The sequence below is a fragment of the Solanum verrucosum genome, unplaced genomic scaffold (genome assembly GCF_900185275.1).
Source record: "Solanum verrucosum unplaced genomic scaffold, falcon-dt-bn FXZP01000038.1, whole genome shotgun sequence".
NCBI classification, from domain to species: domain Eukaryota; kingdom Viridiplantae; phylum Streptophyta; class Magnoliopsida; order Solanales; family Solanaceae; genus Solanum; species Solanum verrucosum.
Window position 1 is genome coordinate 1,076,076 of NW_026020564.1, and position 27,064 is coordinate 1,103,139.

The window sequence follows — 27,064 nt, forward strand, 5'->3', positions numbered from 1 at the left end:
CTTGTTAAGAATAAGAATAACCAATGTGTAACCCTCCTTTAAGCTGCATTTGATTTATATACATTAGATGAACAAGTAGGAGTCCTTAACAAGCTAGATTAATCATTCTAGTTCAAACTTAATTCTTGTAGGTTGTAGCCTTATCATATGTTGATTGTTTTGTATTAAGAGGCGAATTCAGAATTTCTATAACATGAGGGTGTTACGGGAAAAAATAAAGAAGGAAAAATGTATTCAGTAGAAATTGATCTCTGGACCTCCAGTAAAAAAGTTATGATTCTATATATTGTTCTTGTTCCTATTCCTATTCTAACACTATTAAGTATTGTGTAAACACCACTCCCAAGTATCACCTAATTGAAGCTTCAAAAGCTATCTCCACCAATCTGGCACTTTAAGCCTCCTGTTTCTATGTACAGCAAGTTTTACAGCAGGAAGCTTGTGCTCCACTTGCCTCCATAGCATGCTTACAGCATCGCCATTCTTCGGAGGGTACTGATACTCAAAATGATGTGTAATGTTCTTAACATATCTCCACATTTCAAGCCATTTTGTTTTAGAAATCCTCTTGAGCTGATCAAGTATGTAGCCTTCTTTCTTTGCCTCCTCGCGTGAGAAGAAGATAGAGAACTTGTTGTAGTCTATTTCATCTTCATAAGGTAGCTCAATTTTGTCACTCACAATTACAGGGACACAATGACTAACTATAGCATCAAAAAGGCGGCAAGATGATGGGGTATCCCCTGCTGGATCTAGACAGAACTTTGACGAACGCATCCCCTTGGTAGACTGACATAAAAGAATAAACTATCACAGTAAGGAAAAGACAACACAATAGGAGAAGGAAAAGGGGAGGTGAATTTCAAAGTTGACTGTATTTTTCTTTAAGTAAATAAAACTAATTACAGGTTACGTGGACTATTCACAAAATCTCAACTGATAAACTAAGGCAAAAATTGACAAAAAAGAAGAAAAATGAAGGTCTATAATTAAGCCATTATTCCACAGAGGGATCTGATAGATGTTATACATTTAAGAGGTACAACAAAATTACTTACTGCATTTACACCTCCCTCTGCGACTCCATTTGCTTCAAAAACAACATCCTTTTGACCACTTAATATCTTTTCCAGCTGCTTACGGTCTTTCCCTTCCTGCAATACGAATAAGATTTAGAAATTATTTTTGTCATAAAAAATATGTAACTGATTTATTCAGAAATTGTATAAACATACAGCTTTTCTCTTTGTCTTCCCCCGGAAGAAAAGGAGTGTTCTGCGAGAATCATATGGGTCTGAGAAGTCGTCAGCTTCAAAAGTTTCAACCACATGTCCATATGGGGCCACAACATCTTTCCTCAAATTAGACACAGATGGAGAAGGCCGACCAAAATCTGCTACGACGAAGATAGCAGCATTTACCTTATCCCGGTAATGTTTGAAAGCATTTGGATGTTGCATTGGTATCACATGATCTCGACCAGCAGACCTCTTCCAATATTTAGATTTTTGTAAGAAGTCAACAATTTCAGCCTGGAAGAAGAAGCTAAGTCAATGCAGATAAATATAATGCAGAAAGGAAGATGGTTATTACCATCCACATAGCAATTCTCTGAAGGTGATGAGGAAATCGATCAAAGCTTGTACTGTTTATGCTACATTAAGAATTTATATTAGCACATCGGTTGCATTGACAAATACAAGAAAGGGCCTACCAGACTATCACCAATTTCCAGTTATAACACATGGTGAAGCGGCTAAAAATAGCATAGAATAGTAAAGCAGCTAGCACATAGGACTTGAAGAAATCAAAACAAACAAAGAACGAGCCTGAATATATAACAGTATATACTATATACAACACTTCTAGGTATTGTAGAGTGTAGACTTCTCTTCAGTAATAAATATATTCTAAAGTCTAAACCTACACAATTATGGAAGAGATGTAAGTCCAGACCTAAATGGCTACACAACTGCTGCTGTCTTCGAACTTCATCAAACTTCTACCTGAGACTCTCAAAGAATCACATCATTTTCATACCCCTTAAAGCTTATTCAAACTTCTTGCATTGTTTATGCTACATTAAGAATTTAAATTAGAAACCCAAACGAATGTTACTTTGTTCTTTCTTGGACTAGTGCATGGTTCAGTCCCCTTCCCAAAATTTCATAACTTTAAGGTTATATTTCTTTTATTGCTTTCTTCTTGTAATAACGAGGTAAAGAGATCTTTGCCTAGAATCCATATACAGCAGAGTATTCTATATACTAACACATATACATAGACAACACAAGAGCATTGTTTTAGCAATAATATTCTCCAAGGTGATTACCTTTTCATACATAAATGGCTGGAATTTGTGAAATTTGATAAGAAAGGGTAGGATGCCTTTGTTGTATACTAACAATACAACCTAAATAATTGTACAGAAATCTTCTTACTGGCGAAAAAACTGTTCGCTGTGTTCATCACTATCTATGATAAAGCAGCAACTTCTCTACCCACTCTCTAATGTGTAACATTTCTATCAACGACATTTAGCAATACATCACCACTAGATAAATTAGTAATTTAACGGCTCTTGACAACAGCTTTGAGTATTCAACTCCTCCACGCCTGCCAGTAGAAGTCTTTCTGCATTACGTCAATCTACACAAAGTGAATCAGTCCCTAAGGAACCCCCGAAACAGAGGAAGTCAAACTGCTATTTACCTCATTGGTTAATTGAAAGGAAGCTCATTGAAGTCACTCTAATATTCCCTCCTTCCTAAATAAACTTGACCTACTTCTCTTAATTGAAAGGTTTTCCCTAAGTATTCAAACTAATACTGTTAAATAGTATTACTTAAGCTTTGAATTGAAACAATTTTATCTAACCACTAAACCTTTTCTGTTTTTCCTTCTTTGAGGACTCGAACAATACTATTAAAACTACTTTATATCCTGTTAGCAGTGATCTGTTACTCTTTGAACCTTTTACATTTTAAACCATTCTTTAATCACTTCTCATAATTCTAATAGGCCATTATTATGGGGGTCACGAATTCAAGATTAGCATAACATGCCTAGAAGATGATTATCTGACCAGTCACAAGCATCTAGTTTATGAATCAAATCTAGTTTATGAATCAAACATATGTATTACTAAGACCTGCATAGCTCTAACCAACTACCAAATTTTCAGCACTCATTCCTTTCCCTTTTCTTCCATCAAAACATAACAATAAAGATACCAGAAAAGTGAGATCACCTGCAGTTGATCATCAAACTTCGACTCTGTCTCATTCCCCTGATTATGATAAGTATCATAGCTCAACGAAGAAAAAAAAGGTACAAAGAACACATCAGCTGAATCCGGATTCAAAACCCTAACCGCCTCTTGCTGCCTCGTCCCATTTTCAGGATACAACAACGAAGCCAGCATCCAATACTCCACGGTGTGTTGTCTCCTTAACCCAGTATAATGCGGAAACTCCGGCAGAGTCTCGATCGTCACTGGAGGACCATCGTAATGCGGGCCTTTCAACATTCCAACATTATACTTCATCCCCAAATCGTACATATAAACATTGAGTGGCCGCCGCCGCAGTTGAGTAGCGCTGCTGCTGCAGGGCGTAGCGTTACTCGGTGGCAGGGATGTGAAAAGCAGAAATTTTGATCTGTAATCAATGGTACGACCACTGTAGAAGATAGATGCGAAGATGAATAAAATGAATATTGTGAAGCACACAAAATACTTACTACTCATCTCTTCTTTCTCTTGTTTCTGATGGTTGTTGAGGAGATGAAATTGATTTCTCTTTCTCTTCTAGCTGAAGGTAGTTTCCACCATGGGAACGCATGAGATGTTGATTATTGAGAAATGGGGAAGAGGAATAGATGATGATCGGATCGAAGGAATTGGAAAATGAGAATGTCATGATATATCTGTATTTGATCATTTCATACCTATGGCCAACTTTACACTTTGGTGCCTTTTGTCAAATTTTATTTTAGCTTTCTACATTTTGTTACTATGAGTTAAAAACCATCAAATATACTGTCGATATTATTTTATTTTATTGAGTTTCATATCTAAATTATTGAAAGTGAGAGTTTTTTTATATGAAATATCATTCTAATGGTTTGCAAAACACACATAAAAGACTATTAGACCAAATATTTGTCTAGAATGCTAATAGGCACTTTTATCTATAAAATTTTGGTTCACCTTACATATATAACAGCTTTATTTGTTGACATATTATTTTTTAATATATTCTTAATTGACTTTTTAAAAATTCTAAAATCTCCTCTTTCAAGTCGGACATATCGATATTACGATAGATACGAGTCCACGACTGAGAAGGTGGAGAAGAAGATGATGAATTTCATGGTTGGAATAGATTAATTTATACGGTGATAGTTTTAACCACTAACCTTAAATTTATAATATATAGATGATAATAATTCAAGTATGAAAATCAAATAATTATATAATTATAATGAAATTTGTGGGGGATATGACAATTCATAAGTATTTTTTTTAAGGCCAAACACATACACAACCCCTCAAACTTGTCCTCATTTTTCATTTTGACACTCCAACTTAGTCTTGTTCCATTTTAACCCTTAAACTCCATTTTTTCTGTACCATTTAAACACTTATACTAATTTTTATGATTTGTTTTTATTTATGTTCTTCAATTGCAATTTCTTATTTTTAGAAAATAGACGTGTGCCTGTTAATTTTCGTAAAAAAATTAAACATTCGCGAACGAACATAGAAATTTTTAAACAATAATATTATTTTTTGAGATTTCTCTGTATTTTTGCATGAAAATAAATTGACGAAAGTTCTTTGATTTTCTTTCTTAAACATTTAATTAAATTAAATAACACTATTTATTTATTTTTTCTTATCATCTAGGCAATCTAAATTTAACGCAAATACTCACTTTTAGTTTTTAATATAAATCAATACGAATAAAAAAAATTCATCTTCAAAAAGACTTGACTGACTTTGTTAAAAACACTACTAAAAAAAGATTCTTGTTCATTGCTAATAACATTACTAAACAATGTTAAAACTCGACTGACTTTGTTAGGTTGTCGGTGATTTTAAAGAAAGAAAACAAATACAATTTCGTCGGTTATTTTTTACACAAAAATACATAACACTCTTAAAAAGAAATTATTATTTTTTGTTAATTTTTATTTTTTAACTAAAATTAACTGACACATGTCGATTTAAAATAAGAAGTTGCAATTGAAGAATATATATAAAAATAAAGAAATTATAAAAATAGTATTTCGTGTTAAAATGGTACATAAAAAATGGAGTTCAAAGATTAAAATGGGACAAGGCTAAGATAAAGTGTCAAAATGAAAAATGTAAGACAAGTTAGAGGAATTGTATATGTGTTTGGCCTTTTTTTAATCAGTATGTCTTATGGGGCTTGCAAGTTGCAAGTACACATTCATTATTCATATGTTCTTCTCCTTCCATTGACTTCCCAAATGGTTGCAATAAATCATCCCATTCATTTTAATTATTTAATTAATCTTGTTCAATACATTAATGTAGCTAGCTAGAATAATAATGTTAGTAGCATGGTTCTAGTAATTTCAGCCATGACCTAGGTGTCCCTGTCCAGCCGAATCTAATTTTGTCTCTATTTTGGTGATATGTATAATTTTATGTTTGATTATATTTTTTGCAAACGAGAAAAACAAGTATTTTATTTAAAATTTATGAAGACGGTATTGGAAAAATTATTTACAGAAAAAAGTAAATAATTCTCGTGAGCAAACAACTCCTTAACATTATTCAAGATTCCGTCCAACCAACCTATTTATGCAAAATATTCAAAAACTAAATTTGCAAACCAAATAATACTTCAAACAAATGTCACCTTAGTAATTGTTGACATTTATATATAATATATATAAATTTTTGCATCACCCAAATAAATAATAATAGAGACCAGCTTTTGAATCTCAATTTATTTATAAAACCCACTATTTACAAAATAAAATAAAATGAACAGTACTTAAAATTAAAGATTTACCATCAACGCGTAGTAATTATAAATGAAAATCTTTCACATATTGGCTGCAAGTCTAATTTTCGTTAAAATATTTCCCTTCTCCTTTCTTTGATTCCCAATGGGATTACTCAGATTAACCTTAGGACTTCGCTTCGATAGCAATGATTAGGCCGGGGTGAATCGAAGATCAACTTGAATATGCGAAATTAAGATTGTTCAGAAAGTATATTTGGACATTTTTCTAGGTCAATAGCTCCAACTTTCATCTTTTCAAAACATATCTTTTTTACCAGATTTGGATCAATAACTGAATGGTTAGTCCCCGTATATCTATTTTGCGCATCTCAACTATTTCACCCTTTTTAGCATAGCCGCGGTAACTTTTACCCGGCATAACAAAAGGTTATCCAAATATGATTTTTTCACCCTATTCTGGTATTACACTCAACTTCGCCGTCTTCTTCTCTCTCCTCCCACTACCACCACCGTCCACCACATTCCTTGTCACTCTATCACAATTCTTTTCTTGAGGAAATACAAACGCTTTATTACTATTAGTTCTCTTCAATGCAGAACTCGCCTTCACAGCTAATGCTGCCATTTCTTCGGCCCGAAGTCTACTTCTTAGTCTCTTCAAAGGCATAGCGAAATACAATTGACCCAATTGAAGCTCTTCTTCCGTATTTATCGCGGAAATCATATCTCCAAATTCCATTTCATCGGAGTTACAGATGAAAATAGAAGGATCTTTTTGTAAAAGATACGAAGCTTTTATTGGATAAGAAAACTCTTGTAATCTTCCGTCTTGTAATATTAATTTCGCAGTCGGAACAGATGTAGATTCACATGAATTGCATATACCCATTTCCAACTATTGATGGATTTGGTTAGTTGATTTGTGTTATTAGAAAGCAGAGAAAAATGGATGAATGAATTTTATGAGAAGAATAAAAGGGATAGAGATATAAGTAGGAGGTGAGAAGGGATTGAGTAAAGTACTACCAAGCCACCGCAATTATGTAACAATGGGACAAAATAATAATGCATTAGTTCACCAACATAAGTTATGTTGCACTGGTGAGAGTGTTTCACTTTTAATTAGAGATCTCGTATAGGTTCCGGGCACCGAATGAAAAATATAAAAATAAATCCATTAGTTCACTTTTGCTTGTTTCCAGTTTGAATTTTACACGGTGTAACATGAATATTTTATTACTATTCATATTGATCAATGTTTGAACTTTTCAATAACATGTTTGATTATAAAATTAACAACTTATTTTGATACATTTTATATATCTTTAGTTTTAAGACCATGAAATATTTTTTTATTATTTTTTTGTGTCAATTAAAGTCATATAAATAAATTAAAACAAAGAAAATAATAGTTTAACCGACTTACGATATCTTCTTAGATATACAAATTCAACTACTTTCTTCGTTTATTTTTACTTGTCCACTTTCAATTTTACATGTTCCTTAAGTAATACTAATATATTACCAGAAGTATTTTATGATAATATTTATATTAATTAATGTTTAATCATAAATCTTGAAAAATATCTGATTATTCACAGTATCTTATAAATAATACTCTCTATGTCCTTAATTATTTGTCTACTTTTAAATTGGCACACCTAATAAGAAAACAATGATTAACTTAGTGAGTTTATTATTTTACCATTATTAATTATGAAGTGGATGAATTAAAAACTTAAGATTTTCAAGAAGTTCTACCTTTTCAAAGTAATTAATTGAGGGTATGATAGGTAAAAAAAAATTGTCCTTTCTTGATTTGTTAAAATTGACAACTAATTAGGGATAACTAAAAAAGAAAAAGTAGACAGATAATTAGGGACAAAGGAAGTACTATTTATGAGATTTTACTAAGACATATTATAGTTAATTTTTGTAATTGGCAGCGCCTTGCCAACCTGTAAACTAATTAGGGCCTGTTTGGAAGGACACCCTGATAATTGGATTTGGTGTAATTGGGTGTAATTACATTGTCTGTCTCTGTCTTGTTTGATTGGACATGTAATTACTTGGTAAGCAGGTAATTTGTGTAATTGGCAGGGGATAATTACACCCTACAATTCACATGTAGAGGCTGTGAATTGTTGGTAATTACATGGTGTAATTACCAGCTGATTACTTTTTTATTTTTTTATTTTTTTTTTGTTTAATTTTTTTTTACTTCTATTATTTTAAGTTCTTTTTTAATTTTTATTATTCTAAAAATTTGTAAAAGTTTATTTTATATTTTATATTATTATATTTCATTTTTTTCTTGTTCTCAACCTTACTTTACGTGATTCTATGCAATTTTTTTTGTATTATCTATTTTTTATGTCATGCTTATTTTCTCATTAGCATAATTTTATTAGTATTCTAATGTTTAAATTAAAATAGAATTTATTGTTAAGTAAGGTTATAGACTTACGTTTTCTTTATTAAGAAAAAAAAATTAAAAAAAATCATATTTATGCATGCTATGTTGAAATTTGTTATGAGAGTATTATGTTAATTTTTTTGTTTTGAATTTATAACTTATGTTATATTTTCAGTTTCATTTGTTTTAGTAATATTGAATTCACATTGCATGTCATTTTTTAATTAAACTTGATAGATTATATTTTTGTCAAACATTTAATAATTTATGACATTTTATTTATTTATTAATCTTTTTATCAAACATGCATTTCACGATGTTCGTAGAAACTTCATACTTTTAGTTTTTATGATCAATTCAATTAAAATATATTAATTTTAAAAAATATAAATCAATTATTTTTCATAATATTAGTTAAAGAAAATATATTTATTAATTAATATATTTTCAAAAAAGAATATATATCTTAAATATTTAAGTTAATGTCAACTATAAAGTTTCTTATTTGTCTAGTATAAATTTTAAATAATTAATTTTTATTTTAAAATTGAATATAATTTTATGATTGCAATTGTGCAACCAAACAGAACATGTGTAATTATATATAAGACTAATATGTTCAAGTTATGATAGTATAATAAAACATTCAAGTTATAACAGTAAAAAATTTCAGATTGTAACATTTTATTAAAAAAAGATTTTTAAAATAATAGTAAAAAAGGTTTTTTTGAAAATCATAAAAAGAAAAAAATGGATATGTCATTAATTTGAATACATTAAGGATAATAATGCCATAAATTTAGGGGATTCAAATTAAAATATTTGTTTTCCTTTTTTTGCTCAATCAGTTAAAATTAATTTTAAAAAAATAAAATATTTTTTTCCCTTGATTAGCTCAAACAGTTAAAATTTGTTCAAACATATTTCTTTTCTTTTGTTGGAAGGTTTCTTTCTCTTCTCAATATTTTCTCTGTAAACTGTCACTTTCATCTAATTCATATTCGTTTTTATTCAATAATCTTTATTTTCTTGTAATGGACGGCTTCTTATTAGTATTAATAAATCATGGTGGTAGATGGGATCCTTCAGGTTAGTGTTTTTTACGTTTTTTTATTTGTATTGTAATACAAACCAAACGTTAAAAAAATTATGAACAGTAATTCTGGGAAAAAAATATTCAGATTTTGTTTGTGTATAATAGTTTTCAATTATGGCGTTTTTGGTATGAATATTCACTTTTAAAATTACATAAAATTTGTTTGAAATTGGTATAGATTTTGGTTTGAACATTTTTTTTTATGTTTCTGATTAAAAATTTACATAAATTTTTTTGAATTTGGTATATTAGTTATACCATGTTGGTACGATTTTAGAATTATATTTGAATGAATTTCGTATACTATTTGTCTAATAAATGACAATTAATAGTTAGAAGTGGTATTATTTTGGTATTATAGTGGCATGATTTTGCTGTGAAAAAGTGATGACTTATGACATGAAATAGGTATAATTTTGGCATGAAATAGGTATGAAAAACGTGCATACTAATTGTATGAAATTTGTATACTGATTTCAGATTTTTTGTTGTGTGTAATAATTTGAATTATGGCGTTTTTAAAAAAAATAATGTATAATGTTATATTTTGGTATGAACATTGAATTTGTTCATTATTTGTCTGACCCATTTTTTATTTTTTGGTATATTTCTGATTAAGAAAATATATAATTTTTTCTTTGGAATTTGTATACGACTAATAATACCAGACATGTATGACAATCGATAATATTTTTTGGTACGATTTCTGGTTTGATTGGATTTTTTTTTTTGGCATTATATTGTAATGAATTTTGAGAATAATAATGTAATGAACTTGGTATACTGTTTATTAAAAAAATGACAATTAATATTTCTAAGTTGGAATTATTTTGGTATTCTAGTGGCGTGATCCTGGTATGAATAATTGATAATATTTGGCATGAAATAGGTAAGAAATGTGTGAATAAGAATTGTATGAAATTTGTATACTGATATAACATATGTGTTTTTACTTTTGTATTCTGTAATAAATATGAAATTGTTTTAAAATAACATATGTATTTTTACTTTTGTATGCATAAAAATGTTATGAAATTTGTATATTGATATAACATATGTATAAAAGTTATTTGTACTTTTGTATGATGTAATACTGACACAATAATTTATGATAAAATAGGAAAATATGCAATTCAACAAGTGTCGGAGAATAAATTATTGTCGCCTGGTTCAAAATGATTTGCTGATGTGAAATTCAAGAGGTCTAAGATTACGTGCAGTACATATCGTCGGGAGGAACTCAACAAAAAGGCATGTTCAAATTACCCTTCTGAAAAAAGACATAATTTATTTTTATTTTTAGTTGATTGTTTTATTGTGGCAAACTCATGTTTTGATTTATTTTGTTTTTTTAAGTTAATGAATTATAATTTCAGAATATTTATTACGTGTGCTAGTTAATCATTTGTGTATTCAGTGTTTTTCAAATGTATACTCAAAAAATAGGTAATGTTGGTATGCGATTGATATCGACCGAAAAAATTAAGTCAAATCTTAGTATGAAATTGGTATACATTTGGTATTCAACTAATGTCCCGGTGGTAAAATTGAAAAAAAAAACATATTATTGAGATTTCAACTGAAATAGCCAACGTAAAACTAGTTAATATTGTATCAAATTTGTATAAATTTAGTATCAAATTGATATCCCATTGGAAAATTGAAAAATCAACATGTAGTTGAGATTTCCACCAAATTAGACAACCTAAACAAGTTAATGTTGTACTCAATTGGTATCAATTTGGTATCCAACATATATCCCACTTGAAAATGAAAAATACAAAAATGTAACTTATATTTCAACCAAACTAGACAATCTAAAACAAATTAATGTTGTATCCAATTTATATACACTTGGTATCCAACTTGAAATTTTAGAACAAAGACACAAAATAAAAATATATGAAATTGGTATCCAACGGGTATAAATCTGGTAAGAATAAACCTGACTGTAAAACAATGCATATTATATATTGTTGTCAGAAATTGTAGCAAAAGATATATACATCACCCAAAAATCAAAATATGTAATTAAAGTCTAAACTGCAATAATTAATACAAGTTCTATATTGTTCTCTCTCTTCAATTTATATTCCGTATTTAAGTGTGATTTTTTTTTTCATATTTAGGCTAAAACTTAGGAATTCCTTATTAAAAATTTTATGATTTCATATTATCTATATATATCAACAAATTTCAAAATTAAATATATTTATTTCATCCACAAAATAATATTTTAGATATAGAAAAACACACCAAAACACGAGTTCAAAATTCCAGTAAAACGATTTTTTTCTCAAAAAATCTAGCTTCAGATTAATTAAAATAAAAAATGAAATCAAATTTTCAAAATATAGAATTCTTAATTCTAAAAAAATCAGATTAAAAAAATAAAAACAATATCAAAAATTAAAATAAAAAAACATCAAGAAAAGAAAAAAAGATAGATTAAAGTGAGAGAAAATTACATGTTACAATATACGGTGATAAATTTATTTTTTTTTAAAAATGAAAGGCCTCAATAGTCATTAATAAATAAAAAGTATTTGAATAGTAATCAATAATTATCTTGGAAATAATAAAATAATCAAAATAAAAATCAACTAATTAGGAGAATATCAAGAGAAAGATTTATCTTGTCTATTATAAATTACTATATTTATGAAAAAAATATTTTGAGAGTAACGTGAGGGTGGGGTGGGTTGACATATGATAAGTTAGAAAATCCCTCACCTATTAATTATATAACATTATATAATATATATTAGTTAATAATATATAATTAATTAATTTATAAATTAAAATTAATCTGTTAGTACTTGTAATTAAAATGTTATAAGTAGTAATATAAAAAAAGTAGATCTAAAAGTTGTAAACTTATAATATTAACCCTTAAATAGATGTGTGGTGTGATTTTTTCTTATATTGTGGCATCCAAACAGGACATGTGTAATTACACTGTGATAACCAAACATGTCAGTGTAATTACTAGACAACATAATTACTAGGCTGATAATTACTATGATAGTAATTACACCAATTTCAATTATCAGGTGGCCTTCCAAACATGCCCTTAGTGTCAGGTTGTATAGCGTGTTGCTTTCAACACCTTATCCCCCCTTGCCCTTCCCACAAGTTAAACAAACCAAGTTTATAAATTTTATGGTAATTAAAATCAATATTCTTTTCGTTTAAATTTGATTGATTTATTATTTTTTAATCTATTTTAAAATAAATAAATAATAAATAAATAAATAAATAAATAAATATATATTTATTTATTTTTTTTATTTTTTTTATTTTTTTCATTATTATTATTATTATTATTATTATTATTTATGTCTTAAATTCATACTTTCTACGTGACATATCTATGACTACAAAATTTAAAAAATATTTTGATATATTATACATATTTTTAGTTTAAGAATATAATATTCAAAATATTTCTTACTTTAATTTGTTAAACTTGGTATCAAATCAAAATCAGACCAGCAAATTGAAATACAGGAAGTATACAATAATAACTGGTTCACAATCAAATATTTCTATAAATTTTGTAATATACATATATATTGGGTTCCGATAAACCCGTTAATTTTCTTTTAAATCCTCCCTTGGTTATCCATACGTATGATTTATATTTTATTTATTTTTAAAAAAAAATCCATTTAAGAACGAATGACGTTTTTATATTTAAAAGTTGTATATCGAAAGTACTTTGTGGCTAGAAATGGGACGATCAATCTATTGTTGTATGTGAAGCACAAGATTCCAAATGGTGATTCCCCCAAAATGGGGATTCCAGATTCCAATTACTTCAACTAACGTGTATCCATTCGTAATCTTTTTCAGCTACTATCTAGAAATGTTTAAAGGTTGATAATATAAGAATAAAATAGGCATTTAGAAAACTCAATTAAGATAAGGAGGGTAAAGTTGGCGGATATAAATGATTTTCACCATATTTAGAAAGGTGGAAATTACTAGTCCATGAATTAATGTATGTACGCTCCGGAAGAGGCTCCTCTCCAGTGATGATCTCTCCTGTTCTCCCAGTGCTCCCTTGTATAGTTGACATGTGTTCATTTAATTTTTAATGGATCAGATTAATTTTTTTGATCAAATACCATTAACCATGGTTATTACTATTAACCATGGTTATTAGTAATTTTCTCTCCTCTCATTCCTTTCTCAATCAGCAAAGAAACACTTCTTCCCCTCCAAAACTCTCCAAAAAACAGAGCAATCAGATATCATTTGTATTAAAATTACATCAATATTTTAATGTTTTTACATTTGCATATGAACAACTAGGGAGTGTCTGAAAAGGGAAAGACATAAATGGAGTGATTAGCCCAGTTAAAGAATACAGTTATAATAAATACCACAAGAAAGAAGAAACCCAAAAAATAAATGGAGAATTTCACCAAGAAAAAAAAGTATGTGAGAAAATATTTTCCCACCCATTTTTCATGCCCTCTCCAGATCCTTTAGTTGGCTTTTCCAGAAACTCCAAATAGAAAAAAATGATGTTATGAAGAAGACGACAGAGTTTTGTAGATCACCATTGCGACCAAATCAAGCTTCAAAGAAGTAGCCTCATGGCCCGTCATGGGTTGGATTTTTAAAAATTTATAACCCAAGTTCATCCTTTGAATCTTGTCTTCTTTTATCATAGTGTGAAAATAATGGAAAGAAAAAACGATTTGTTGTTAACAAAGCAAATTCTTTGCTGATTGAGAAAAGGTTTGTTGCAGAATTAAGCTGATTGAGAAAGAAAGAGATGAGAGAGGAGAGAGAAAGAGAATTAGTAATAACCATGGTTAATGGTATTTGATCAAGAAAATTAATTTGGTCCATTAAAAATTAAAATGAACACATGTCTATACAAGGTAGCACTAGGGAAACAAGAGAGTTCATCACTGAAGAGGAGCCTCTTCCGTACGCTCCAGTTTAGAAAAAAAGTTTGGACGTAGAGAGAGTGCTATTGAAGAGAAATATATTACATTAGTAAGGGATGAGATTTTTTGAGTTATGATACGACTGAGCAATCTTTCTTCCTTTGAGACAACTATTTTTAAAGTGTAAATTAGGCAAAAGATCTAATTAAGAGCTTGTTTGACATTTCTGTTAAAAATAACTTATTTTAAGAAGTGCTTTTTTTAAAATAGCTTTTCAGAAAAGTGCTTTTAAAAAAAAATAATTTGTGTTTGGCAAATTCATTTGAAAAGTGCTTTTGATAAACAATTTGTGTTTGACTAATTTTCTTTAAAAAATACTTTTTAGAGTTAAGTTACAAAAAAGGGCAAGTATCAATGTATTTTTAATATTAAGATTATTTTATAAAGAAAAACTATTTTAAACATTTAACAAAGCAAATTCTTTGCTGATTGAGAAAATGTTTGTTGCAGAATTATGCTGACTGAGAAAGAAAGAGATGAGAGAGGAGAGAGAAAGATAATTAGTAATAACCATGGTTAATGGTATTTTATCAAGAAAATTAATTTGATCCATTAAAAATTAAATGAACACATGTCAACTATACAAGGTAGCACTGGGGGAAACATGAGAGATCATCACTGGAGAGGAGCCTCTTCCATACGCTCCAGTTCAGAAAAAATGTACATGTACATATTCATTTAATACGAAACCTTGAATAACATTTTAAATTTAATTATTTAAAATGTACATATTCATATTTAAAATCAATATTGTACATAAATCAATATTATTGAAAAATATTGAAAAGAGGATTGTTATTTGTTACCTATTTTTTTTAATTCAATCTTAGCTAGTATCCTTTTTTTTATTTTATAATACTCTAAAGTTTTTTTTTAAAATCAAATTAAAATAAAATAATACGTAAATTAAGAAAGAAAAATTTATTACTCTGTAAAATAATACATAAAGAAATATATACAATATAATATATAAATAGTAATATATATTAAATAAAAAAAATTACTAAATAAAAATAAAAAATAAAATTCTTGAATAAAATTCAACCAAACTTTATGATATATTTTAATTAAGTAATAAATGATATAATGATAAATATGTATATATGTAAGGGATATTTTTGTCGTAAAAAAATTAATTTTCTATATTGCTTTTGTTTTTTTAAAAAGCAGAAATTTTTAGCTTCTTCCCAACAGCAGAAAAATTGCTTCTGCTTCCATTTAAAAGTAGTTTTAAGAATTTGTCAAACACTTACAGCATGTTTGACATTGTTACTAAAAACTGCTTATTTCTAGAAGTGCTTTTTTAAAATAGTTTTTTTTTTTTTGAAAAGTTCTTTTAAAAAGGGAAAACAATTTATGTTTGGCAAATTCATTTCAAAAGTGCTTTGGATAATCAATTTGTGTTTGTCTATCTTTTTTAAAAAAGTGCTTTGGGGAGTCAAATTACGAAAAAGGGCAAGTATCAATGTGTTTTTAAGATTATTTTTATAACGACCTGTTCCCGTCGTTTAGAAAAGCCAATGGGGAAAGAATTTGGGCCAGAAAACTTTTGAGTAGTGACTTGAAAAATTGTTGCCTAGTCCAGATTTGGACGAAATCTGAGTCAGGCGAGGTATAGTGAAATCTGATAATGAATGGGGGATCTAATTATGAATTTGATCATATGAGTGGATAGCTAAGACGTTAAGGAGCCCGTACGACTTTACGGAATCGAATTCGGGCGAGTAGAACTCCCGAAACTGATCTTGGCGTGAAAGGGTAATTTTAGAACATCCTGATTTGAAAGTGTGTTGTGAAATGGGAACTTGGAACTCAAATTTTGAGGTTCTGTCTTCATACAAGCCGTTGTAGCAGGATGGGTCTCGCTGTAACGGGCCAGTCGCGACTTAAATTGGGTAAAAACCTCAAAACATTATTATTCTGCAACTTTCGTTCTTGAGAGCTAAGAGACGACCCAAGGCAAATTCTTGACAGTTTTCCACCTCTTCTAGCGCGAAAGGTAAGATTTTTACTCCCCTAATCCTTTTTTCGATTCGTAGAACTTAGATTCTTGGGTGATTATCATTGGGGGAGGGTTTTGACCTGAAACTAATGGTGGAAAAAGTCCTAAGTTGGGTATTGAGATCTTGGGTTTGGCCTAGGGTTGATAATTTCTAGTGTAATCCAGGTAATTAGGCCTCGTTTATTGATCCTTGCATTAATTTGTTGTTTTTCGACCACTAACAAGCGGAAATAATTCGAAAAGGGAAGATTCAAGTGCCTTAGGGGGATTCAAGCTTGGTTTCAAGGTAGGTGATGGTTTGATTTCATGTTTATGTGATGTATGTTGGTAATTGCTTCATTGTAATGCATGTATATGAGGCACCGTAGATCATACCTAGTGAAATGAGTATGAATGAACAATTGCATGCCATGAACCTAATATTGATTGTATGATTATGAGTAATGTTTTAGTATGGGTGTGATTGTGATTGTGATTGCGCTGATTGGATCAAGTGTCATGTTCCGACACATATTTGGATAGGATGTCACGTTTCGACACATATATTGGATCGGGTGTCACGTTCGGACACATATATTGAATCATGTGTCATGTTCCGACACATATATTGGATCTAGTGTCACGTACCGACACACTAATAATTTGGATGTGGGTTCCATGAGAGGACCATTGTACTGTTATATCTACTTGTTATTGAGAATGTGGACTTGTACATTGTTCCTGAATGATAACTGATTTGTATATTCTGTATATGGGTGTTTACTGTGTTGTTGTGATTGCTTGTATATGTTCGCTTATTGGAATAGCCGCGTGATCCTACTAGTACACTTTTAATTGTGTACTGATACTGTACTTGCTCGTTCTTTGTTGAGTACATGACATCTTCAGGCGGCTACTGACAGACCGCAGTAGGTGATCACTAATCGAGACCAGATTTAAGGGGGAGCCAATTCTTTAGGCTGTCATGGGTCCTTTATAGTTTAGTCCATTCCTTTCGGATTCAGACTTTCTAATTAGATTTATTCATATGTTTAGTCTTGGGGTTGTACCCCTTATTTCTTAGATTGTTGGTTAGTAGTTTTGGTACAATGACTTTTAGGTTTTAGGGGTTGAACTTCCGCATTAGTTATGTTCGTTGTTTTAGTTGAATGCTTGGAGTTTATGGGAACTCCATTTTACTGTCATTTAAACTTGCTTCCATATCTTTAAATGCTTATCTTTTCATTAAGTTGTGTAGTTTGGTTGTAGTAGTGGTTCTCCCACCGGAGGGTTAGTGTGGGTGTCAATCACGACGGTCTGGATAGTGACAATTTTGTAGAGAGAAACTATTTTAAATATCTAATACATAACTTTGATTAAAGGCCTAACTCATCGGTGACCCCCTAAAGTTGACAACAATTTTTACTTAGACACTTTAACTAAGCTTTGGTCATTTTATACACTTCATGTCAGGTTTCGTTGTGTCATTTTGACACTTTCAGCTGACATGGAAAAATGAGTGTTATACACTCGCTATTGACACGTGAGGGACTTATTTAGTCTATTTTATTTTATTTTATTTTTTCTCTTCTTATTTCCCATTTTATAGTCACTATCTCTCCCATTATTTCTCAAAGCTTAAAGTACTTCAATGGAGGTTAAATCTTTTGTTATAATAATTTCAATTTAAATTTCGCACCACAAACTCAGATAGACCCAAAAAGAAATAAGAAATCGAACCCATATCAACAATACCCCAAATCATGTAAAGTTCACCCACAATAATCCTAAAATATGAGCCAAAAAAATCTCAATTTTTACTATGTAAATGTCAATCTCACTAACCCTAAACCCTAATTAAACTACAAATATCACAAAATTAAATAAAAAGAGACGCAATCTTAAAAATATGAACCATTATTGTTATACATTTGCACCTCTTAACCCTAAATCAATTGAAGAAATGGGAGGGAGGGTGCAATGAAGGAGACGATCAAAATTCGGGTGAAAATGGCAGAAAAAATCATGAAAAAGAGGAATAAAATGGGAAGATGGTTGTGTGGTTGTGGGTGTGACAGAAAAGACAATGAAAATGAAGGAATATGATAGAGTAGATTGTGTGGGTATGGGTTTATGACGGAAAAAATAAGGCTAAAAAAAAAATTAAAATGGAGTAATACAATGGAGAAGATGAATGGGGAAGATGTGGGGGGGTTTTGCATTTTTCTTTAAATTTGTCATTTTTATTTTTTTTAGATAAAAAGACCACATGTCATTTATTCATTGGTTAATTTGTCATGTATTTTGATTCCTATTTTTTCTCTTTTATATGATAAACTTTTAATGAGTTGGCATGATATAATTGGGCATCTAATCCACGTGGACGTGCTTGATTAACACACACTTGGAGTCAACATGTGCTAGTGAAAAAAAGTGTCAAAATAACACAATGGGGTCTGACATGAGGTGTGTAAAATGAACAAAGCCTATTTAAAGTGTTCAAGTGAAAAATTGTTGCCAACTTTAGGGGGTCACTGATGGATTTGACCTTAATTAAATTAGAATGTATATATTCAAATTATTAATCAATATTATACATAGATAAAAAAATAAAATAAAATATTAATATAATGTTAACATGATGAGTTAAATATAATTGAATATATCAAGCAAAATAAATTTAAATATTATTATTACCTATTTTTAATAATACGTAAAATAATATATAAAATATAAATGGTAATATATAAACATAAATAAAATAAAAAGTTTATTATATAAAATTAAAAAATAAAATTCTTGAATGAAACTTAACAAAGCTTATGAAATATGTTAATTAATTAATAAGAGATATATTGGTAAATATGTAAGGATATTTTAGTCTTCAAAAAAATAATTTTCTGCTTCTACTTTTTTTAAGAAGCAATTTTTTTTAGCTTCTTCTCAACAACAGAAAAACTGCTTCTACTTCTATTTAAAAGCACTTTTGAAGGTTTGCCAAACACTTGATTTTTCAAAAAAAGTGTTTTGTTTATTTTAAAAAAACATTTCTGACCTCCCAACAACAATGTCAAAGAGACGACATAGAAGTTGCTATTTTATTTCATGGATTCAACTCACATTAAAAAAAAAAAAAACCCTCTCCTAGAACTCCCTAATGTTACCTTAAATGCTTGTATATCTTTGAATGAATTAAAGTATATATCTTTTTTAGTGTTACACTATACATGCAATGCAATGTTGTCTTCTAAGAATTTATTTATTTTTGAATTATTCGGCATCTGATTTCATATTAGAATTTTGATTAATCTGTTGCCTCGATCTTATAAGACTCATTAAAAACATCTACAAATTTATCGACATGCATGCATCTAATCTTCGATGTGTACAGGGAGACAAATGAAGAAAAGTACAATTCAAGACTTGATAAGTCAGCTCCATTTCCTAATTATTGTTGCTTAAAGTTTAGTGATTGGATATTCAAAGTTATCCTTTCTTGCTTTTTGCTTTTTGCTTGTTAATATATATTTTTTATTTTTTTAATAATAATAAAAACTTCTCTTTCAGCTATACATGAAAGAGTTTAAAGCAATTTAATATGAAGGTGACAAATTTTGGTGATAATATATTTGATAATTACTGTTCCCAAATCCTAAAATGTTTGATTTTAACACAAAATTAATGTGCATAAAATATGGAATTGGAACTTTTGGATCTATTATCCAAAACTCACATGGTCTTTCACTTAGATTTTAGACCTTGGGGTCTTTCTCCGACCCATAGAGATGAATTTAAAATTTTATATGTAACTAATTCAATTTTTAAATGTTTATTATTGAGTTCATTATATTTTTAAAATTATGAATTTCTATTAAATTATTTTCAACTTTTAATAATTAATTTATTTGATTCAATAAATAAATAAAATAATTAGCTAAATTAAGCTAAAAGATACAATCCACACTACATCAAATTCTACGATAAACTACTTCAAAATTGAATGAAAAAGACATACAAGTCATAAATTACTCTCTTCGTTTAAAAAAATGACCTTTTTAGTCTGTTTAAAAAAGAATGAATCATTTTTTTGCGACACTTTAATTTCAATTTTCCACATGTCATGTTTAAGACCACAAGTTTAAAAGACATTCAAACACATTTGACATAACTTTAATTTAGTACCACACAATTAAAAAGTCTTTTTTATTTTTTCAAAGTCCGTGTCAAGTCAAACTAGTTCATTATTTCAGACACAAAGGGAGAGTAAAATTATATCCCACACTATTTCAAAGTTCACATGCATTCACAAAACACATAATAATTCTTACAAACCACCATAAAATATATAAGTACTCCCTCTATCCCATTTTATCCTTTCAAGTTCTAGCATTCATGTTGGTTTCTCACTGGACGTCTATTGGACTCATTCGTACACTCTAAAACTATGGCACCCAGTGGCAGATCCACCTTGCAATGAGGGGTTCATCCGAATCCCTTTCGATGAAAAATTATATGATTTATATATGATTAAAATAATATGTTTAGATATTTATAATAGATGTCGAACCTCATTTGACTACTTTGTGTGTCTATTTTTTTAAATTTTAAATTCCCTTATTAAAATTTTTGGCTCCAACAGCTGACACCCAACCTATTCAAGAGTAGTATTAGTTCCTCATATGTCTTTTCCAGAGCTTATCCACCTACAACATCTTTTGACTTTCTTCAATAGGGATGGAGTTGGCAAGTTCAACTTTTAACAATCTTTTGACTTTCTTCAATAGTGAGAACGAAAAAAAGGTGAACCTCACATAGTCGGATGAAGAGTCTGGCATCAAAATGGACACTTTTTGAATCCTAAACATCAAAAGGGACACTCTCCAAAACACACTAAAACGGACAGTTCGTCAATTTATAGGCGAACAATAACTATCATCTTTTAACATCGTCATCTCCGTTAACTCCAGATTCATCCAAAATAATATTATACCAACTTTAAAGGTAGTTCGCCCATGTATGGGCAAACTACAATTCTTTTGATTAACTCCTCACGTGAATCTATATCTCTTTCTTCCTCATATGAAGTTATATCTCTTTCTTTAGCAATAATTATGGGTTATTCACTCCACATTTTCTCATTCGTCTTCAACTATTTTATACTTTATATTTTGATTTTTGAAATTTGATAGCTATGTCTCAACAATCCGAAAAGTTTGTATATTCAATTGAACCATATGTTTGTAAATGCAACGAGTATTGTAAAGTGAAAACATTGAGGACTCCAAGAAATTCCGGTAGTAAGTTTTGGAGTTGTGCACGTTCAAAGGTAAGAAATTAAGTTGTTCACTTCAAAATATTTGGATATTCACTTATTTTCTTGTTTTGTTATTCAAGGAAAATGATGAATGCGATTATTTTCGATGAGCAAAAAATATGTTCATAAAAAAAAGAAAACGTAGATGTTCTTCCTTGCCTTAGTTGGTTCAATTATTTTTTTAAAAAAAGTACTAGAGTTTACTCGTAACTAAACGAAATGCAACATTTTTTTTAAGGAGTTCGCCTATTACGGACGAACCTTAAAAAAATTTAAAATAAAATATGTGTCTTAGTTCATGAACTACAATAGTTTTTTTTCTTTTTTTTTTTAAAATGGAGTTCATCCGTATTGGACAAATCTCAATATTTTAAAAAAAATAAATGTGACATCTTTGTTATTTTTCATACATAATGTTAGTGATGCTCTTAGATCTAATAAAAAATTCGTACAAATAAATTAGAAAATTAGAAAAACAACAATACTCAACTGAAATTCCAATTGAGTATTGCTCTTGGAACTGCAATTTTTCATGATTGGGGGATAAGTCATATTGGCACTTTGGTGAAGAATTGAAGTGCTTCTTCAAAAAAATACTTGCGAAAGAAATATTTTGATAATAGTATATCGTGAAGTGACACTTTAAAAGTGAAAGAATGTTTAAGTGGAAACTTTCTTGCTCAAGGAGGAGAAAACCACGAACTGTCACACAAGATTTCTCAATTAACTTCACTAACTTCAAGCAATTTGTGAATATGGTAATCACAAAGGACTAAACTCTTAACCCTACAACTTGTACAACTCTATTACATGATTTAGAATAGTAACTCTAGTGCCCACTATATTAACTACATCTAGTTAATATAGACTACAACCATCACACCACAACTAACTCTAGTCATGAACTCGACTTAACAAGATTACAGTTAAAATAATCTATGTTTCTTTATAGACTAGGAATAGATCTTACAATGTTTCAACACAAGACACCACTTCCAACAAACAACTGAAGACTTTTTGACAAATCACTCTATTGCTGTTCATATGAGGTTGTTCTTACTTCAGAGAGTGGCTTTTACTTTTTAAATTCTTGCTATGCAAAAACTAAGTTGTTTCTTTACAAAGTGACAAATATACGATGCACAAAACAACCCACTGAAACATTATTGGCTGAATCTCTATTGCCGTGTCCACTAGCTACCACAGTAGATGTGACAACTTTACATTCTCCATTGACCTGTCATGGACAATTGCCATGCTTCATGAGATCAAGTCCCTCCATCAGATTCCATAATTTGTTAATTAAAAATATCGGAATATAGCACAATTTTTTTATTTCCGTCTTTGTCCTCTAAATCAACATGCAAGTGTTTAAAACCCTCTAGTCTTTGTTATCGTAACCGCTAACTCACCTCCTTTCTGTTTTGTTTTTAGTAGTAATAGAAATTCTAAATAATCTTATTATTGATTGGATTGCATGTTTATTTTTCAAGTGAGTACGTACAACAAATCTACTTATGCATGCACGTGCATTTAATTACTCTTGTCTATCACTTGGTCTTTGCATTTGATGCATGTCTGTTCCAGTGGATTATTTATTTATATTCCTTCAACAACCAAAACAGTGATATATAATGTAAATTTATGTATTATTTGATTCCCATTGAAATTTGGGTTTGAAAATTGCAGTATTGAGGGTCTAACAACCGGCAAAACAACACTAAACTGGCAATTTTTTGGGGGTTTCGAGACTTAATATTGTTGTACAATTATTAAAAATAATGTATCATCCATTGAATACAGAATGATTATTGCCAACTTGCTAAGATATTTTGTGGGTCTAAAATCTAAATGCCAGCCAAGTTTAGAATTATCTTACTTCATTTTTTGTGCTTAGATTCATGATAAAATTATGATTTCTAATCATGCTAATGGGAAGTACTGTCCTAGAAGGTACGTTTTAATATCTAACACTTATGGATTCACAATTTTAGGTCGAGTATTTTTTATTGAGAAAAGAAATCTCATACAATGAATATTAGTAGTATGAACCATAAAATAAACCTTTTTCTATCCTACATAAAGAATTTTAGGTGTTGTATTCTTGTAATGTGTTTTTTTTTAACTTCTTGATTTTGTCATAGTTATATATTGACATAATATAGGTTACATTACATTAATCCTTTATACTCTATTTGGATCATTGTTACCTATTGTTTCATAATGTACTGTATTGTATTGTACGATAGATACAATGTTTGGCTAGAGTGTATTGTTTGCTACTGTTTAATAACATTTTTATTGTTTGATTTGACTGTATCATACTATATTGTAATTTATAAATTTACTAAAATATCCTTAATTATTCTTGGGTAGGAGGTTTGACTAGAATTAAATACTATAGGGTAAAAGGTAAAATAATATTATGAAATATTATGTAAGGATATGATTGGAAAAAGAAATTAAGTAACAATAGGAACACACCAAATCGGTTGTTCCATAAAATGGGGGTTTTCATTGTTACGTAACAATGAAATTTAACAATACAATACATTTTAAGTAGTAATCAAAACAAATATTGTAGGTACGGTAACGATACAATACAATGAGTAACAATAATCCAAACATAATGTAAACTTTCAGCGTAATGTTTTTGTGACATATTTTGAGATCTTATATAAGTTAATTATGTTTTAAGGATATAAATTATTTCATTAAAATAAAATGAGAAATTGAATATTAAATTATTTCTAATATTAAAAGATGACACTTTCTTTCGGAACAGACTAACAATGAAATATCACATAAATTAGAATGGAAGAAATATATTGGATATAATTTCTTTTTTTTCCTCATTTTTCTTGGATAAGCAACTTACTATCTACATTTATGATTGAACTATTGTTTAATCTTGAGAATGTACAACATGATTGTTCAATTAGGTAATAGAAAGTTCAACCTCTTATCTTATGTAACGACCTGTTTCTGTTGTTATGGAAAATCCAATGGGAAGCAATTTGTGCCAGAAAACTTCTGAGTAGTAACTTGGAAATTTCTAGTCTAGGCCAGACTTGGACGAAATCTGAGTCAGGTGAGGTCTAGGGTAATCCAGTAATGGATGGGGGATTTAATTATGAATTTAATCATGTGAGTGGATAGACAAGACGTTAAGGAGCATGTACGGCTTTACATAATCAAATTCGGACGAGTAGAACTCCTGAAACTGATCTTGGCATGAAAGGGTAGTTTTAGAACGTCTAGGTTTGAAGGTGTGTTGTGAAATGGGGGATTGAAACTCAAATTTTGAGTTTTTGTCTCCGTGCAAGCCGTTGTGGCAGGATGGGGCCCACCGTGGTGGGCCAGTCGTGACTTAAATCGGAGAAAAACCCAAAAAACGTTATTTTATGTAACTTTGTTCTTAAGAGCTAAAGGATGACCCAAGGAAGTTTCTTATCAAATTCCCACGAATTCTCACGCTAAAGGTAAGTTAATTACTCCCCTAATCCATATTTTGATTATTAGAACTTAGAATCCTTGTTAATTATCGTTGGGAGAGGGTTTTGGCCTGAAGTTAATGGTGGAAAAAGCCCTAGTTGAGCATTAGGATCATAGGTTTGGCCTTGGGTTAGTGTTTTGTTATAATCCGGGTAAATTAGGCTTTGTTTATTGATCCTTGCATTAATTACTTGTTTTAGACCAAGAACAAGCTGAAAGACTCCGTTAAGGGAATACATAAGTGTCTTAGGAGTATTCAGGCTTGGTTTCGAGGTAGGTGATGGTTTGACTCCCTGTTGTGTGATATATGCATGTTAATTGCTCCATTGTATGCATGTGTGTTTGTGAATAGAGAAACATAAATCGAATCTAATGAAATGATTATGTGTGAACAATTACATGCCATGAACCTGTTACTTGACTGTGTGACTGTGTGCACTGTTCATTATGGGTGTGATTGTGACTGTGGTTGTGCTGACTGGACCAAGTGTCACGTTCCGACACATATATTGGACCGGGTGTCACGTTACGACACATGTATATTGGATCGGGTGTCACGTTTCGACACACTAACAGTTTGGGTATGGGTTCCATGATAGAACCACTTGTGATTATTACATTCATATTTACCTATCACTGATATTTGAAAATTGTATGTTGCTCCTAAAATGATAATTGAATTATGCATTTTTGTATATGTGTGTTTACTGTGTTGTAATTACTTGCTTATATTTTGCTTACTGAAGTAGCCGCGTGATCATATCAGTACACCGTGGTTTCGTGTACTGATATTGCACTTGATCTTTCTTTGTTGAGTAGAGGGCATCTTCAGGCGGCTACTGACATACCTCAGTTAGGAGATCATTGACAAAGACTGGATTCAAGGGTGAGCCAGTTCTTTCAGGCTGCCATGGATCCATCATTAGTTTAGTCCATTATTTTCGGACTCAGACTATATGTTCGACTTTGTTTATGTTTAGTTTTCGGGGTTGCACCCCCTTTTCTTAGACATGTTTATTAGTAGAGTTTTGGTACAATGACTTTCCGGTCTAGGGGTTGAATTTCCGCGATGGTTATGCATAGTTATTTTTGTTAAACTTTCGGAGTTTATGGGAACTCCTTATTTAATTCGTCATTTAAACCTGCTTCTATAAATGGTTTAGTTTCTTTCAGTTGCTTAGTCGAGTAGTGATAGTGGTTCTCCTACCGAAGGGTTAATGTGGGTGCCAATCACGGCGGTCTGAGTGTGACACCTTATAACAAAATCCAGCCATGAAGTGAATTCTAGAGGGAAAGGGAGGGAAACAAATACATAACTTAAAGTGAGTAACCATAATTTATATATTATCTTACATATATTTAAAGAATTCTGCGGAAAGTCATATTCGATAAACACAACTTAGATAAACAAAACTTAGATTTTAATAGAATATGTGACCATTTAAAAAATCAACTCTTTAATATTGCCATGGAAAACAATAAAGTGAACATGCCGATATACTGTTGGAATTAATGCATTCACACCTTGATGTTTAGTCTTTTAGTATTGTTTCTTAGTTTTTCAAGAAGTCTTTTAGGAATTTATAATACATGTATCTAGTAAATTGTGATACATGTATCTAGTTATTTGAGCAAGACTTTTGGTTTGTTATTTTGACTAGTATAAATAGAGATGTAGTTGATGATTGTAATCATCTCAAGTGGCCTTAAGTAGCCTAACACTCTGTTTGGATCATTGTTACCCATTGTTTCATAATGTACTGTACTGTACTATATTGTATGGTAGATACAAT

The 27,064-nt window shown here is 29.9% G+C and overlaps 4 protein-coding genes across 5 annotated transcripts in view; 1 reads left to right on the plus strand and 3 right to left on the minus strand.

The window, feature by feature from the left end:
* LOC125810249 (methyl jasmonate esterase 1-like) overlaps nucleotides 1-27,064 on the plus strand; it is a 364,593-nt gene that overhangs the window by 187,808 nt on the left and 149,721 nt on the right. The window lies entirely within an intron of this gene.
* The window catches only part of LOC125810235 (red chlorophyll catabolite reductase, chloroplastic), a 1,038,333-nt gene that overhangs the window by 69,922 nt on the left and 941,347 nt on the right, over nucleotides 1-27,064 (minus strand). The window lies entirely within an intron of this gene.
* On the minus strand, nucleotides 207-3,965 carry LOC125810229 (probable arabinosyltransferase ARAD1). Of its 2 annotated transcripts, none has more exons than XM_049489734.1 (4): nucleotides 3,251-3,965; nucleotides 1,422-1,532; nucleotides 1,059-1,154; nucleotides 207-789 (listed from the first exon to the last, which is right to left on the minus strand). In XM_049489734.1, the coding sequence occupies exons 1-4, from the start codon at nucleotides 3,746-3,748 to the stop codon at nucleotides 373-375; spliced, it is 1,122 nt and encodes a 373-aa protein (XP_049345691.1). In that variant the 5' UTR covers nucleotides 3,749-3,965; the 3' UTR covers nucleotides 207-372. The 2 variants fall into 2 exon arrangements, with proteins under 2 accessions (XP_049345691.1, XP_049345690.1); XM_049489733.1 differs by having other exon boundaries at nucleotides 1,236-1,532.
* LOC125810245 (uncharacterized) lies at nucleotides 6,457-6,894 on the minus strand. The gene has a single exon (XM_049489753.1). It carries the CDS (start codon nucleotides 6,892-6,894, stop codon nucleotides 6,457-6,459), a length of 438 nt encoding a protein of 145 aa, XP_049345710.1.

Bases quoted from the DNA above. Each gene is read 5' to 3' on its own strand.
- LOC125810229 (XM_049489733.1), bottom strand. From the start codon at position 3,748: ATGAGTAGTAAGTATTTTGTGTGCTTCACAATATTCATTTTATTCATC. The intron at 1,533-3,250 runs GTGATCTCACTT...TTCTTCTTCCAG, and splicing joins AGTTTGATGATCAACTGCAG to GCTGAAATTGTTGACTTCTT. The intron at 790-1,058 runs GTAAGTAATTTT...CTTTTATGTCAG, and splicing joins CAGAGGGAGGTGTAAATGCA to TCTACCAAGGGGATGCGTTC.
- LOC125810245 (XM_049489753.1), bottom strand. From the start codon at position 6,894: ATGGGTATATGCAATTCATGTGAATCTACATCTGTTCCGACTGCGAAA.